Source organism: Canis lupus, chromosome 35 (assembly GCF_048164855.1).
Source record: "Canis lupus baileyi chromosome 35, mCanLup2.hap1, whole genome shotgun sequence".
NCBI classification, from domain to species: domain Eukaryota; kingdom Metazoa; phylum Chordata; class Mammalia; order Carnivora; family Canidae; genus Canis; species Canis lupus.
Window position 1 is genome coordinate 1,448,797 of NC_132872.1, and position 14,499 is coordinate 1,463,295.

The 14,499-nt window shown below is 45.9% G+C and overlaps 3 protein-coding genes across 21 annotated transcripts in view; 1 reads left to right on the forward strand and 2 right to left on the reverse strand.

Moving 5' to 3' along the window:
• Nucleotides 1-9: 9 nt before the first annotated feature.
• NCBP2AS2 (NCBP2 antisense 2 (head to head)) lies at nucleotides 10-2,290 on the reverse strand. Its single transcript, XM_072811974.1, has one exon. The coding sequence runs from the start codon at nucleotides 2,105-2,107 to the stop codon at nucleotides 1,808-1,810; it is 300 nt and encodes a 99-aa protein (XP_072668075.1). The 5' UTR covers nucleotides 2,108-2,290; the 3' UTR covers nucleotides 10-1,807.
• NCBP2 (nuclear cap binding protein subunit 2) overlaps nucleotides 2,256-14,499 on the forward strand; it is a 32,455-nt gene continuing 20,211 nt past the window's right edge. For 3 of the 9 annotated variants that reach the window (XR_012024369.1, XM_072811972.1, XM_072811973.1), the window contains exons 1-4: nucleotides 2,267-2,426; nucleotides 5,447-5,628; nucleotides 8,109-8,247; nucleotides 8,924-8,998. Coding sequence is in view for 6 of the 9 variants with exons in the window: in XM_072811972.1 (XP_072668073.1) it covers nucleotides 2,349-2,426; nucleotides 5,447-5,628; nucleotides 8,109-8,247; nucleotides 8,924-8,995 (471 nt within the window). In the remaining 3 variants the exon portion in view is untranslated. Of the gene's footprint in view, nucleotides 2,427-5,446; nucleotides 5,629-8,108; nucleotides 8,248-8,923; nucleotides 9,171-9,941; nucleotides 10,000-14,499 lie in introns of those variants that run through there. The other 6 variants (XR_012024368.1, XM_072811971.1, XM_072811968.1 and 3 more) reach the window with 3 other exon arrangements.
• Nucleotides 9,830-14,499, reverse strand: part of SENP5 (SUMO specific peptidase 5) — a 58,750-nt gene continuing 54,080 nt past the window's right edge. For 6 of the 11 annotated variants that reach the window (XM_072811942.1, XM_072811949.1, XM_072811945.1 and 3 more), the window contains 2 exons: nucleotides 13,674-13,761; nucleotides 9,830-11,847 (listed from right to left, as the gene is read on the reverse strand). In XM_072811942.1, coding sequence (XP_072668043.1) covers nucleotides 11,780-11,847; nucleotides 13,674-13,761 — 156 coding nt within the window. In that variant the 3' untranslated portion in view covers nucleotides 9,830-11,779. Of the gene's footprint in view, nucleotides 13,762-14,499 lie in introns of all 11 variants that reach the window. The other 5 variants (XM_072811947.1, XM_072811944.1, XM_072811946.1 and 2 more) reach the window with 1 other exon arrangement.

Sequence of the window (14,499 nt, forward strand, 5' to 3'; positions counted from 1 at the left end):
TCACGTCAATTCATTTCTCTCGTGCTTTGTTTCTATGAACGCTCTAATTTGTCTTCCTGTCCCTAGTGCTTAGCATCATCTCTGGCGTACAGTAAGCACTTACTGTTTTCTGCCGCCAAGTGCCATCTTGTAGACGACACCCCAGACTCTAGAGTTCCGAACTCATTGGGGCCTCTTGCCTCTTCCCTCCTCCGGTTGGATCCACACTCTCAGAATTCCCTGGAGGAACTGTTAGTGTTGCAGTCCATGTAGATTGTTGATGGTCTGACCTCTAATAAACGTGTCTATGGAGTATGTAGGTCTATGTAGGGTCAAGGGGTGAATCCGAATTGCCCTGCAAGACAGCAAGATGAGTTGCTCCCCTGCTTTGCTCTCTGGCAGAACTCAAAAGCTTGACAGGCGTGCTGGCAGATTGCCACTGGGGGTGGTGGGAAGACTTTGATGTTTCTTTAGTGACAGGGTGACTGGTGGGACGGCAAGCCCGTGAGGACAATCCCCGGAGGCGTCCCCAATGAAGCAGGAGGCATGCGCGTCACCTGTAGCTGGAGCACAAAGGACCCAGTCTTCTCTCTGCTCTGAGTCCCTCTGCAAAAATGGAGGGAGCTTAGTTCTTGCACACTTCTTCCACGAGACATGAACAACTGCCCCCTTTTCTTGCTTTCTCTCCTTTCTTACCAAAATGACCAGTTTAGGGACGCCCAGGGGGCTCAGTGGTTGAGCGTCTGCCTGCAGCCCAGGGCGTGACCTTGGAGACCCGGGATCAAGTCCCACGTCGGGCTCCCTGCATGGAGCCTGCTTCTCCCTCTGCCTGTGTCTCTGCCTCTTTCATGAATAAATAAAATATTAAAAAAAAAAAAAAAAAAAACAACCAGGTTGTCCAGGAGCTTCATTGCTCCCTATGCCGCTTCCCTTCTTGCCCCTGCCAGTCTGGAAAAAGACCTACAGGTAAGCGTGCTTCCCTGTGTGGAGGGTGGGGAGTCAAGCTGGGGACTGCTGACACTCTGCAGCTCTGAGCCCCCGAGACCAGCGGGTGGGATGGAGACCAGGGCGGCAGGAAGGCCGGGATGGGCCAGGGGCCTCTGGCTCCTCACTGGCTGCCCCCAAGGAGAATCCAGAGTTGCCTCTGGTCTGGGAGGAGTGTCTGGCCTTTGCCAGAGCAGGGAGGGGGCAGGATGCCAAACCCGGCCTTTGGTCATTAGAAACGGTGGGGCTTCCGGCCTTGCAGGCTGATGCGGCATCAGAGCATAAGAATGAACGTTAGGAAGGTTTTTTTGTTTTGTTTTGTTTTGAAGGCTTTATTTATTTATGCATGAGAGACACAGGCAGAGGGAGGAGCAGGCTCCATGCAGGGGGCCCGACGTGGGGCTTGATCCTGGGTCTCCAAGGTCACGCGCTGGGCTGCAGGGGACGCTGAACCGCTGAGCCACCCGGGCTGTCATTTTCTTTCATTTTTTAAGATTGTATTGATCTGCTCATGAGACACAGAGAGGGGCAGCGACGCAGGCCAGGGGGAAGCGGGCTGCACGCAGGGCCCCGACGCGGGGCTCGATCCCGGGTCCCGGATGCACGAGCCGAGCGAAGGCGGGCGTCCGGGTCCGCGGGCTCCACGGTGTCCTCGACGGTGCCCTCGACGATGCCCTCGACGGTGCACGCAGGCGGGGGGCGGAGGCCTCGCGGGCGGTCCTGGCGGGGTCGGAGCCTAGGCCTGGGCCTGGGCCGGGGCGCAGGCGCAGCGCTGTCCGCGGAGGGCGCACGTGCCGCGGCCGGGCAGGTGCGCGGCGTCCTTCGCGCGAGCCCCGGGGGCGGCTCAGGGCGGGGCGCCCGGGCCCCTGCGGCTCCGCGGCGGCGACCCCGGGCGCTCCCGCAGGCCGCGGCGCAGCTCCTGGGTGAAGGCGTCTCGGAAGCGGGCGGCGCGGCGGCCGAGGGAGCCCGCGGGCCCGGCCGCCAGGGCTCGGAGGCGCCGGGCCGCGTCCTGGCCGCGCAGCTGGGCCCGCAGGAGCGCGAAGGCCGTGAGCTGCGCCGCGCGCCGGATGGGCCTCGACTCCGACAGGCGCTCCACCAGCCGCGGGCTGTGCAGCAGGGCGGCCAGCAGCCGCCGCAGGACCATGGCGGGGCGGCCCGGACCCCGCAGCGCGCCGCTCTCGCTTCCGGCCGGCGACGCACGCCGCCGGACCGCGCCCCCCGCGTGACGGCGCTGCTGCTCCGGGATTGGGCCGCGCGGGCCGCCCGCCCGCCCTCCGCGCTCCCGCCGCTTCCGCTTCCGGCCTCCGCGCGCTTCCGCTTCCGCCACGGCCGCGGCGGCCTCGGCGTTCCGGGAGCGGCGGCGTCTGCGGGCGGCCCTCCGCACGATGTCCGGCGGCCTTCTGAAGGCGCTGCGCAGCGACTCCTACGTGGAGCTGAGCCAGTACCGGGACCAGCACTTCCGGGTGAGGGAGGCCGAGCGTCGGCTTCTCTGGTCTCGTTCTCCGGCCTCAGGAGACGCGAGGCGGGGCCGCGGCTGACGGGGCGTCGGGCTTGGGGGGGCGGCCCGACGGACGGCGGCCAGGCCTGGCTGCTGGGGCCCCGCGGACGGCCTGCGCCTGCGGCGTGTGGGCGGCGGCGAGGACGCCTGGGAGATGCTTGCGCTGGGAAAGGAGGCGCGCGCGGACGGTGGCTGTGAGGGGCGTTCGCGGCCGGCGGGGCGGGCGAAAGGACGTGGGGACGCCGCACTGAGGCCTACAATTTATGGGGCCGCCCGGGGGCCCCGCGGTTAGCGCCGCCTGCAGCCCGGGGCGTGACCCCGGGGTCACGGATCCAGTCCCACGTCGGGCCCCCCGCAGGGAGCCTGCTTCTCCCTCTGCCTGGGGCTCTGCCTCTCTGTCTCTCAGGAATAAGTAAATAAATCTTTAAAAATATATATACGTAGTTTATTAAGGTAGCTTTTTTTTTTTTTTAACTTATTTATGATAGTCACAGAGAGAGAGAGCGAGGCAGAGACACAGGCAGAGGGAGAAGCAGGCTCCATGCACCGGGAGCCCGATGTGGGATTCGATCCCGGGTCCCCAGGATCGCGCCCTGGGCCAAAGGCAGGCACCAAACCGCTGCGCCACCCAGGGATCCCTTAAGGTAGCTTTTTTGTGAAGATTTTGTTTATTTGGGAAACAGAGCACAAGAGGGGGAGGGCAGAGGGAGAGCGAGAAGCAGGCTCCCCGCTGAGCAGGGGCCCCAAGAGACCCCGGATTGTGACCTGAGGGCGCCCCGTCCCCCAAGGCCGCCGTTTTCCAAACGCGTACGTATGCCCAGCGGGGGTTTCACTTGGATCACTTTTTGCAGTTGTCACCACTTTAGGAAGTTACACATCACGACCATGTTGAGTTTCAGGCATCTTAGCAGAGTGAAACCGAAGGGTTTCAGCTTTCTGTTATTCACCTGCGCAGTCCAAGGCCCGTAGCGGTATTTAGATGGGAGTAAACCACCCCCCAGAGGGACGCCGAGTTCCCGGGAGACGCCCCCAGGCACCTGGGCCACAGTTGTCTTCAGCGATGGGCTGTCTGTCTGGATTACTCACATGTGTGGGAAAAGTGGAAGGAAAGAGAAGAGGCCTCCTGGTAACTCTAGTAAATCATTAGCAGCAGTGAGAGAAATAAGGTGAATCTACTTTATGCGTTGTCTCATTGCAAAGTCGTGAAAACTTGTTTTTAATGTAGAGTGACTCTTGCCCGTGGACCTGTTAAGGAACTACGGGATTGAGCATAAGGCTGGCTTGGGGGTGGAGGGGTGGGGTGAGACCGAGTTGGGCTTCCAGCTGCAACAACTGAGTAGCTGTATGACCTTGAACAAGCTGCTTAATTGTCCTAGGTGTAAAATAAGGTCAGTAAATTAGGACCCACCTCATTCACTTTTTTTTTTTTTTTTAAGATTTTATCTATTTATTCATGAGAGACACACAGGCAGAGGGAGAAGCAGGCTTTCCTGCAGGGAGCCCGATATGGGACGTGATCCCAGGACTCCAGGATCATGCCCTGGGCGGAAGACAGGAGCTAAACCGCTGAGCCCCCCAGGGATCTCCAAATGCAATTTCATACATGGAATGTGGCTCCTTGATTCTCCTTAGAGGAAGACCTATCTATTTCTTGTGTATGAGATCTTTTATACTCATACTTTTAAAGATATTGAGAAGCAGGCTCCCCACTGAGCAGGGAGCCTGACATGGGGCCGTATCCCAGAACCCTGAGATCACAACCTGAGTCAGAGGCAGACGCTTAACCATCTGAGCCACCCAGGCGCCCGTGTATACATACTTTAAAAAAATAACTTGGAGCATACCTTTCACGTTGTTCTGTACCTTTTTTACTACGCTATCTCAGAGATGTTCCTTAGCACGTGAATGTACACTTTTCTTGGTGCTGCATAGTTTTGTATTTATTGACATACTATAATTTATTTCATCATTTTCCTTTTGATGTGAGTTTAGATGGTTTTCTCTATCCCTCCATTCTGCCGCTGAATGAGATCCGTTAATCTGAGCCGTGTGCAACAAAGCTTTCAGAGACGAGTAATGCAAAGTCTTGTTCTAAGAATGAAGATTATATACAGAGCAGTAAATGAAGAAGCGAGGCCTCTTGGGAAAGTGCTCTAGGGGCCTGCGTGGATCTATTCAGCTACTTTCCAAACTGGAATATACTGTATGGTTGATGTTAGAGCCTTAACCTGAGAGCATGTCAGTGGGTAGGCCTTCTATTTAGTTAGCATCTGTCCTCCCAATGTGGAGGCTAGAAGTGAAGGTCTGAGGATTACCAACTGGTTTCTGTGCATGTGTGTAAAATACCATACCTAGCCCATGATGAGCCCCGGGGGATTGTCAGTTGTATTCCTGTCTGTAGCTTCATCTTGTCTTCCAAATTAGGAAGCCTGTCAATGTAAGCTCTAGTTTTTAGTGATCACTACATTTTCTCCTAAATTCTCAAAAATATATGAGCATCTAAACCATCTAAGCAGTTATTGTGAACATCCTCTATGAAAATATTATAAGGGATACTGTATCTCTGAAAATACATTTATTTTTCACTTTAAAAAAAGTCCTTTCTTAGTATATTGGTTCAAGGTTCAGAAGTTAAACTCGAGCACAAGAGGAGGTTCTGGTGCTGAGGATACCGAGTGTGCGGAGAAAAGGCATGCCCTTTTGCATGGCAGTATGGCACGGGAGGGGACCTACACGCAACATGACTCTTAAGCAGTGGCTTTCTCCTGAAAGCAGTCTGGACATGCATCTGGACATGCAGAAGTGCTTCATAGAATGTGACTACCTTTTTCTTTTTGGTAAAGGATTTGCGGTAGATTGGGATGATGAGAGAAGCTGATTCCCAAATCAGAATTAATTATACTTTTAGTCATCCTTGGGAATACTATTTAAGCAGGATTCTTCTTAGATTGTGTTGCTTAATTTTTTCTCTATTTGACATTCCAGGGTGACAATGAAGAACAGGAAAAATTACTGAAGAAGAGCTGTACATTGTATGTTGGAAATCTTTCCTTTTACACAACTGAGGAACAAATCTATGAACTCTTCAGCAAAAGTGGTGACATAAAGAAAATTATTATGGGCTTGGATAAGATGAAGAAAACAGCATGTGGGTTCTGCTTTGTGGAGTATCCTTCCTGTGTGTCTGGCTTAGCCATTGTATGAGGGTGGGGCCAGAAGTGGCTAGTCACCTGTTTAAAAAAATGAGTGAGGCCATCTAATCAGTGTCCCTATCCTCTCCCTCTCCTTCCTTCATCTGTCTCTTACCTTCTGCCCCATGTGTCTACACTCTTGTGTTGTGAAAGCTAATATTTATATTCTGTTCTGAACTCCATGCTTGGTTTATTATTGATTCTTTAAGAAACGGTGTTTTGAAAATGTATGTTCATGATATTTATAGAAGTACAAAAGGGTTTAGTGAAAACAAAATCTCTGTACCTTTCTAAACCTAGATAGTTACCAGTCTCGGTATCTTTCCAGAAGTGATCCTATGGATGCGTGGTGGCATAGTACATGCACGGTTTTTTCCCCATCTTGGAGATTGTTTTATGTTAGCATGTGTAGGTCTACCTATTTTTTTAAATGGCTGTATGGTATTTCATTACGTAGATGTATACAGCTTGATTTTTTTTTTTTTTTTTTTTACAGCTTGATTTTATATAAGGTCAAAACCAAACTATTCTCTCCCTGGAAATTCTGTAAATATTAGACCTGGATTTTTTGTTTGGGGCTTTTTTCTCCTGATATTTTTTTTGGCCATATTGTTTTATATTTTGAGAGATTTCCCAGACCTCATCTGACATGTTTAAAAATTGGGGGGGGGTGCCCAAATTACCTGGATATTTGGGGGGGAGAAGGTTGTATTTGTGCTGTAAATTTTCCTTTAATGTCTGGATTTCCTATCGTAGTTAGGGAAAAGAAAACTAACTTGAGGGCCCTGGGCAGATCTCTCAAGTTGCTGCCTTGCCTTTGGGATATGTGGTTTTCCCAGATGCCAGAATGAAAAGAGATTCTATTTTGACTTATTAACATTGAAGACACTGCTATATGGGGTTCCTCTAGACTTCTCAAAACTCTGTCATTTATTTTTATTTGCTTGGGTCTAAGTGCATTTTTGCTAGCAGGTTGTCTTCCCACATACAGACCTTTAATTTAACCCTATTTGCTGGGACGCCTGGTGGCTCAGCGGCTGTCTGCCTTCGGCTCAGGGTGTGACCCCGGGGTCCCAGGATCGAGTCTCACATCAGACTCCCTGCATGCAGCCTGCTTCTCCCTCTGCCTGTGTCTCTGCCTCTCTCTGTGTTTCTCATGAATAAATAAATAAGGTCTTTAAACAAAAACAAACAAATCCTATTTGCTGTCTCACACCTTCGTCATCAATTTTGAATTAAAAGCCTCATCTCATGCACTTGCTTTCTTCTTCTTTAAGCACCTTGAAGAATATTTCAAACTGACTTTGTGTTATAAAACGGTTGACACTCTGACATGGCGTTTCTTGAATCTCTAGTTTGCTGATGGCCTCTTTTATTCTTTGGGTATTTGTACCTATTCTGTCATTTTACTGGGGTCTGGAAAAGGAAACCAGAAATGTGTTTGCTCTGTCAGCTTGAACTGGAAGCCCTACTTTCGAACCTATTCCAGACTTTGGATTTTGATGTGTGATTTCTGGGCTCTGCAAGCTTCTTCCATTTTCCCTTCAGACACAGGGAACAAGAGTGCCCAGATTTTACCTTTGCCTCAGGTGGCAATAAGATAAACTTTCACAGGGTACAGAGAGAACGGTGAGAATACAAAAAGCAAAGGAAATCTGCCTTTTAGGTAATAGTCTCTGAGAACTGGAATGCTTGCTTTTGCATTTGTCTTGTGTGTCAGAGATCCACAATCATAATAGCAAATGGTTGCCAAAAGAAAGGCTGCCATTGCTAGTGTTTTTTTCTTTGCCTTTTTATCGTGTCATTCATCCAGCAAAAAATTATTAAATGCCTATTGCGTGCTACGTATTGTGTAGGTGTTGGGGCACTGGAATTTCAGCAAGTGCTTCCCTACCTGTGTAATTGAAGACATAGGGGAAAAAAATCTAGATCCGCATTTCCCTGAACCCAGCTAATGATCACAATTGCTTATGGAGTTTTTTTTTTCTTAATATCACCCCAAAGAAAGATGGAGCGGATCTAGTTAAATGGGTTTGAGAACAATTAACCTGAGTGACATGATACTCTTTCCTTTTAATGAACTGCAATGGCAATTCCATATGCACTGTAACTTTCTTTTTTTATTAAGGTTATTGAATATACAGTTCAAATTTGGATGCTTTTGTTTCCTTGGATAAGAAGTTTGCAGTTTGTGCTCTAAACATATTTATATTTTACAAGATTGCTGAGGAAAATCACAGTCAGCAGCCATGGATAAATCATAGTTGACTCCGTCAGTGCCTCCAGACCAACCTCAAACAGGCTTGTGCAAACCCGAGTTACTGTCCTTGAAATCCATCTGGTTGGGTTCTTTTTTGTACTCTTTCTTATTGCAGCTTCATTGAGATGTTGCTTCCTGTATTTCCAACAATGTTTGGAGAAATGCTATATAGTGTTCCTTAATACCTACACTTAAGATACTACTCGAGAGCAGATGCAGAAAATGCCATGAGGTACATAAATGGAACTCGTCTGGATGACCGGATCATTCGCACAGACTGGGACGCAGGCTTTAAGGAGGGCAGGCAGTATGGCCGTGGGCGATCTGGGGGCCAGGTATGCAGGAAGGTTCTCTTGGCTCAGTCTTTGCCTGGTGTTTCAGTCCTAGTGACTACGACTTTGTCAATGTGTGTTTGCTCTTTTAGAAAATAATTTTGTGCCTGTAACCCTGGCTTGAGGTGAATCTGAAAACTACCCATTAGGATTGGTAAATTATAGATTCTGTACATTTTCATAAGCAACCATTATTGGACTTCTGCTAGAGGCTTTGCACCTGCAAGTGTCTAAAACTAAAGGAAAATGCACTGAAATTGAAATAAGTTTTAAGTTTCTATTTTAAAATAGCCCAACTTAAGTACTTATTTTTTGGAATATGCTACTTTTGAATGCTGGTATGAGCATGATGTATGGTAAAAACAAACAAAAAACCCCACTAGTAGGGGCACCTGGCTGCCTCAGGTGGTAGATCATGTGACTCTTGACCTCAGGGGTCACGAGTTCAAACCCCATGTAGTTTTATTATTAAGTAAGCAAAAGCATTAGGTCGTCTTAGATAATTCTGTAAAGTAGTTGAGCTTTATGTCCATTGCTCAAAAAAATGTTATGTCCTGCTTGCATGTTTTCATTATGACATCTGAAAAGGCTAAACAGTTTGCCTGCTGGTGTGTTTGTGGGAGGCATGTCCATTACACCAGTCATCTCTATAATGTAACTTATGTTCTTTTCAATTAAGGTACGAGATGAGTATCGGCAGGACTATGACGCTGGGAGAGGCGGCTATGGAAAACTGGCCCAAAACCAGTGAGTGGTGAGAGCCCCATCATGAAAACTCACTTCTTTGGCCTGTTGAATTTGCCATGCATTACCCAAGGTCTGCGAGCCTGCCCATTTCTGCCATGCTTTGATCAAGGTCTCTATTGAGCTGGAAGCCTTTTCATGGTTTTCCTTTGAAAACTATTAAAGGACAGAATTCAAAAGAATGCCTTTATTCTGTAGTCTTAGAATCTTGGCTGTAGGTCAGATTACTAGAATGATTTTATGTTACCAGGTCAGAATTTGTGCATCATGGCAACAGATTCGATCTATTGGCCCAAAACCCTATGCTTCTTTTAGGAAGATAGGAAATTTTTAAAATTGATAGTTGGTTCATGGTCTTAATTGGGACCTTAAAATTTGTGTTTGCAGGAGATAAAATATAAGTGAGGTTTTGCTATGTTGTATAGCTTTGCTCTAAATTAGATGTTTGACAACTATTTGTTTTCTGTGTTGAGTTCTAATCTCTGATGGCAAACTTATGAGTCAAGGGAACTTCCTAAATTGTTGGTGCAAAAGTAATTAAGCCTTAGACTGTGCCAGGAGGTACCACCAGCTTATGTGTTTTATGTATTAGGACTTGGATTTACTCTATACATTTTTCAAAAGATGTGTTGTACCTAAAAATTCATTGTCGGAGTGATCTTAGGAATGGACTAGGTTTAAAAAGAGCTTGAAGATCAGAATACTTAACGAGAACAATCAGAATTGCTTCCCGCAGGAAAGGTGTCTTAGCCAATTCTCATCTGAACTCTGTCTTGTTTTTTCCCTATTTGTGCTGAGTTTTGGAGCCTGGATAGTGAGCTACTTGTCTTTACAGAGAAGGTGGTCTACCAAATTTATTATGCATTTGTAAGCAAAAGGTGATTTTTCTAATACTAAACTAATTTAGTCTAATGTAATTTTCTCTTACATAAGTGAGATTTTTTTTCATCTAGCAACAGATTATCTCCTAACTTCCACTAGAATCTCAGTGTGAACATCTTTCACGTTACAGTAAGTATAGGTTCCCTCATTAAGTTCAAGCTGATTATTTGGATTATTAAGAGCTATAACTAGTTTTAAGTGCTTAGGAAAGAACCATTTGCAGATGTTTAATGAGGACAATCATTGTGACATAAAAATTCTTTTACACTAGTTTGAATTAATTTATTTTATAATTTTGTAGTAAAATAGAACTCCAATTTCTGCAGGCCTTAAAACTACAGACAGTGGTTCCTGTTTGAATTGTCAGACCAAATTATTGTCTCTCCTCATTATCTCAACCTATAAGAGACATTAGAACTCTTACTCTTAATTATTTATTAGTAATAAGGTACAGATTTTGATATGAATGTGGTAGCTACTAGCAGTGCTCAGAAAATTGAGCCATCATTGCAGAAAATGCTGTTGGGTAGTGTTATTTAATATTTAAGAGTAGGCTGCTTAGCATCCATCTGAGAAACTACTCAACCAAACAGTACATGTTATTCAAGAGAACACACAAGTTTATAAAGGCATTTAGTTTATTTTTCAAAAAAATATTTTTGCTAGAAGGTTTGAGTAATTTTACATGATCACAATCTTTAAATAAATTCTTTTTCTGACCAAAAGGTACCATTTAAGTGAACAGCTTATCTAGGCCTGCCATTGTAACACTCGAATACAATTAGCATTTCTCTGATGGTGTATTCCCTAGGTCTTAAGGCAGAGCCTCGTATATAATAAAAGCAGGTGCTTTACAACTGCTGATTAGTTCGGTTTCTTAAACATAATTAAGCAGAGCAGGTAGTCAGTATGGTAGTCAGTATATTACCACGCCTGAAGGTTCTGATTCGCCCAGAGCTCTCCCAGTCAGCCCTTCTGACCCAGGGAAGCAGTGAACCAAGACTGCAGAGAAAAAGGGCAGCTCCTAGACTAGTGCTGCTGTGTCCCAGTTAGGGCTGTAGTTTTGTTCCAACTATGAATCCAAGATGACTGGTCTCACGCATATTCCGTAAGTAGAAAATACAATGCAAAACCAAAAAGTGACTTGGGGATTTGGGGCAGTAACTGCTGCTTTTTCCCTTCCTTAAGGGACCTCAACTAAAAGTTGAATTAAATCCACATTGCTATATATGTAACATAAGGACAAATCACTGGAAAGAAGTTTGTTGATGGACAGGACTGGGCACAGCTTGAAGGCACATCATAAGCAGCTTTTAGTTTGTACAAGGCCTGCACTTAACCCCAAAAGCCTAAGGCCTGCCCATCTTGTGGGCACCCAAACAATTCAGTGCCAAGCTAGTGACAAAACAATGCCCACCCTCTTCCACCAGCAGCCCAGACTACATTTCAAAAATGTCTTTGCTACAAGGAAGCAGATGTTGCAAACATTAGGATAAAGGCCCTTCTGATGTAGGACTTGGGCTAAATAGAAGTTTACACCTAATCACAAGAGTAGGGGGGAAAGCGACTGTGTGCTAAAACCAAGTTTCATGAACAGAAGAAACATTTGAACCAGATGTCTTCAAATATTTGACATGTAGGGAAAAGCATACTAGACAACGCACCTCAAGGTGCCCTATCAAACCAGAAGTGAAGGGAAGCTGGACAGTTTAGTTACCTCTGTGCACCCCTGCTTGACTCAGCACTGAGAGGGCGACCATTTCTATTTCTCAGACTGGCGGAAACGGCAAGTCAAGTTTTGGGCATGAAAATTCAGAACACAGTTCTGGTCTTTCCTCCATGCCTGGTTCTGTCAGTGAGGAAGGGAGATGGACCTCTAAAATTAAGACATTGTGAATCCACAGTCTAGTTATACTAGCCACTTGGTGTAACTACTTGCCTCCCCACAAAAGTTAGGCAAATGTCTTACATGTAGATCTGAAAAAAAAAAAAAATTCATTTGCGTAATCATGTCGGAAAACCTCAAGAATATCTCCCCACTTAAACTGTCATCTTTGCTCATAATGCTGACACAACCCTAACTGTAGCAGCATACAGTGCCTCTGATCTCAGGCCTTTTAGTGACTTGAAGCACAGTAGGAAATACTGACCTGGCTTTACAGTAAGTCCAGAAGACTCTGGAGAGTGCTGGGGCTTTCTACATGTAAACACTGGTATGGGTGCTTGGAATGTCTGGGGATGGGAACCCTGCGTGTAAACATGTTCTGACTCTACCCTCAACCACTGGCAACCTTACCTTATGGCCAAATTAAACTGCACGTTTAGCTTTTTATTTTCAATACCCCACACCTAACCAGGCATACGTCTAAGTATGTTGTCATTTACTGGGTATTCTGTGTAAGCGTCGTGAGATTCTTACATACACCTTTGTACTTTTTTCTACCTCGGTTCAGAAAAGATAATTGGGTAATTTAATATGCATCCTTCCTCATTTCCTTTCTTTTCAAATATCACAAAAGGCTAGAATAAAGATGCAAGGTCCATTACTTCAGTCCTAATGCAGCTAAAAGCATCAGGACAGGGTCACTTCTGCTTTACCCCAGAAGATGAGGTTGACAGAAGTGAAAAAAGGACTCCAGCACTGGAGTCTGAGGGCTGGGCAGGAGAGGCCAAATGAGGAGCCCCACATGCTGCCGAGATCACTAGAGGTAAGAGCAAAAAACCTCGAATAACATCTGCTGTGTGCTCCTATGCTGTCAAGTCTTGTTACTCTTCCTCTTCTCTCCTCCCCCACCCATCTGCAAAAGACCTGGTCAGTCTTCAGGTTTGAAAATTTATATTTTAAACACCCTTGGGGGGAAAATAGGTGTTTGGCAAATCTTAATTTCTTCCAAGGGGAGGCCACACGACGGTAGTGACAACCTGTAAATTATTCTTAGGAAGGCTGAATTCTCAGATGTTCGACCACTAGCTTGATGGATATTAATGTTTTTAATGGGCCAAAGCCAAAAAATCCAGAGAATTCAGTGTTCCAGCAAAAGCCTTTTGTAAGATGATCAAAGTTTCTCATGTGTTCATATAACTAGCCCCAAAGTTGTCTTTTTCTCACACCTTAACTCCTCTCAAAGTAGGCACTGCGCTTATAAGTGTGCCCTCTATAAATGGAACACAGTAGTCAAGTTTTGACCACTATCTTCTCACCCCTCAAAAGGAATGCAACTCATTCTGCAAGACTCACTTGGAGAGGGAAGTCAGTGAAAGGTGCAGCAGGTAAAACAGGACTGGCTTTGTCAAAACCACCACTCCTAGCTACCCTTTATGCCCCAGGGAACAACTATCATTCTCAGAGTTATATTGTATTGAAAACATTCTGCACTTTTAGGTTCTGGGATTAAATTTTAAACCTGTATTCAGTTCATGTCTAACTAAGTTTCAAAAGCCGCACCAAATCTACTAGGCTTTTTTTTTGTTTTTTTGTTTTTGTTTTTTAATACTCTGCACTGCATGCTCTGTCTATATGCATGCGTTTGGATAATAAATATTAAATATGGGGGGAAACACAGAATCCATAAAATTAAAAATGAAACCAAACTGAACATTAAAAAATAGTACACGGTAGCTAGAGAAATGAATAGGGCAAAAAAACAAATTTGAGGTAACAATAGTGGCCCAACACCACTGATCTGAAATATCTGTAAAAATTCAAATAAGTGTTTGGAGATTCAAGTAACAAACCATCTGCTTCAACTTGGTCAGACCTCCCAGAGTCCCTGCTGAGTTTCAGTCCATGAGCCGGCACTCACACAGCTCCTTGTAAATCCTCTTCCGCACTCGGGGCATGTCCTCTTGGGAAAACTGGAAAGGCTGCTCTAAGGCGAGGCACTTGCAGTACTGTAAAAGTCCCAGAAACGCTTAAGTGGCATGTGGAGCTATGAAGCAGCCCACTGTATTTTCCCAGATGCAAACCTAATAGAACAGGCTCTAAGGTAAAGTTTTAAAGTTCGGTTGTAAGACACGTTGCTTTAAAACATTTACCTCCAAATCATAGTCCCCTTTCCAGGTAAGTATACGGCTTGGGGTCTCCCCTCTTTCCCAACACAATACTGAGAAGCAGAAACTGATGAAGAGGCTCCAATTCTAAAGCTGTAACGGCAGCTAGACCTAAGGTCTTTAGGGGAGAACCTCTGTTTGCAAACCCCAGGCATTCCTGAGTCAGAGGAATGAGCCCATCTTTCATGATCTGCAAATCTCTAAGCTCGTGGGTTATATACAATTTCCTTCATAAATATAATGTCTAATAAAATTTTTCACATTAGCCCTTTTTTTGGACCATTAAGAGAACGCACAGCAAGAGCAGTTTTTGAATGTGGCCCTTATTTAAAATGTAATTAGTTTTTACTCTGTAGTTAAAGACCACCTGCCACTTTAAGAAAATATAGTTAGTTCTGCAGTACCAAAGGTCTTCAGTACACAGAGATTCAGGTCAGTCTCTGGTGTGCCTTACTAACAACCTTTGATAAGACGTGGATACCAGTTGTTCATTGTTGGCTTTAGAAGAAAGTACAAAAGCTACAGCTCCCCAGCAGCAAAGGAAGGGAAATAGACTTAATCTGTTTCTAGTGCCAGGTA

Coding starts and splice junctions, on each gene's coding strand:
- NCBP2AS2 (XM_072811974.1), bottom strand. CDS start 2,107: ATGGTCCTGCGGCGGCTGCTGGCCGCCCTGCTGCACAGCCCGCGGCTG.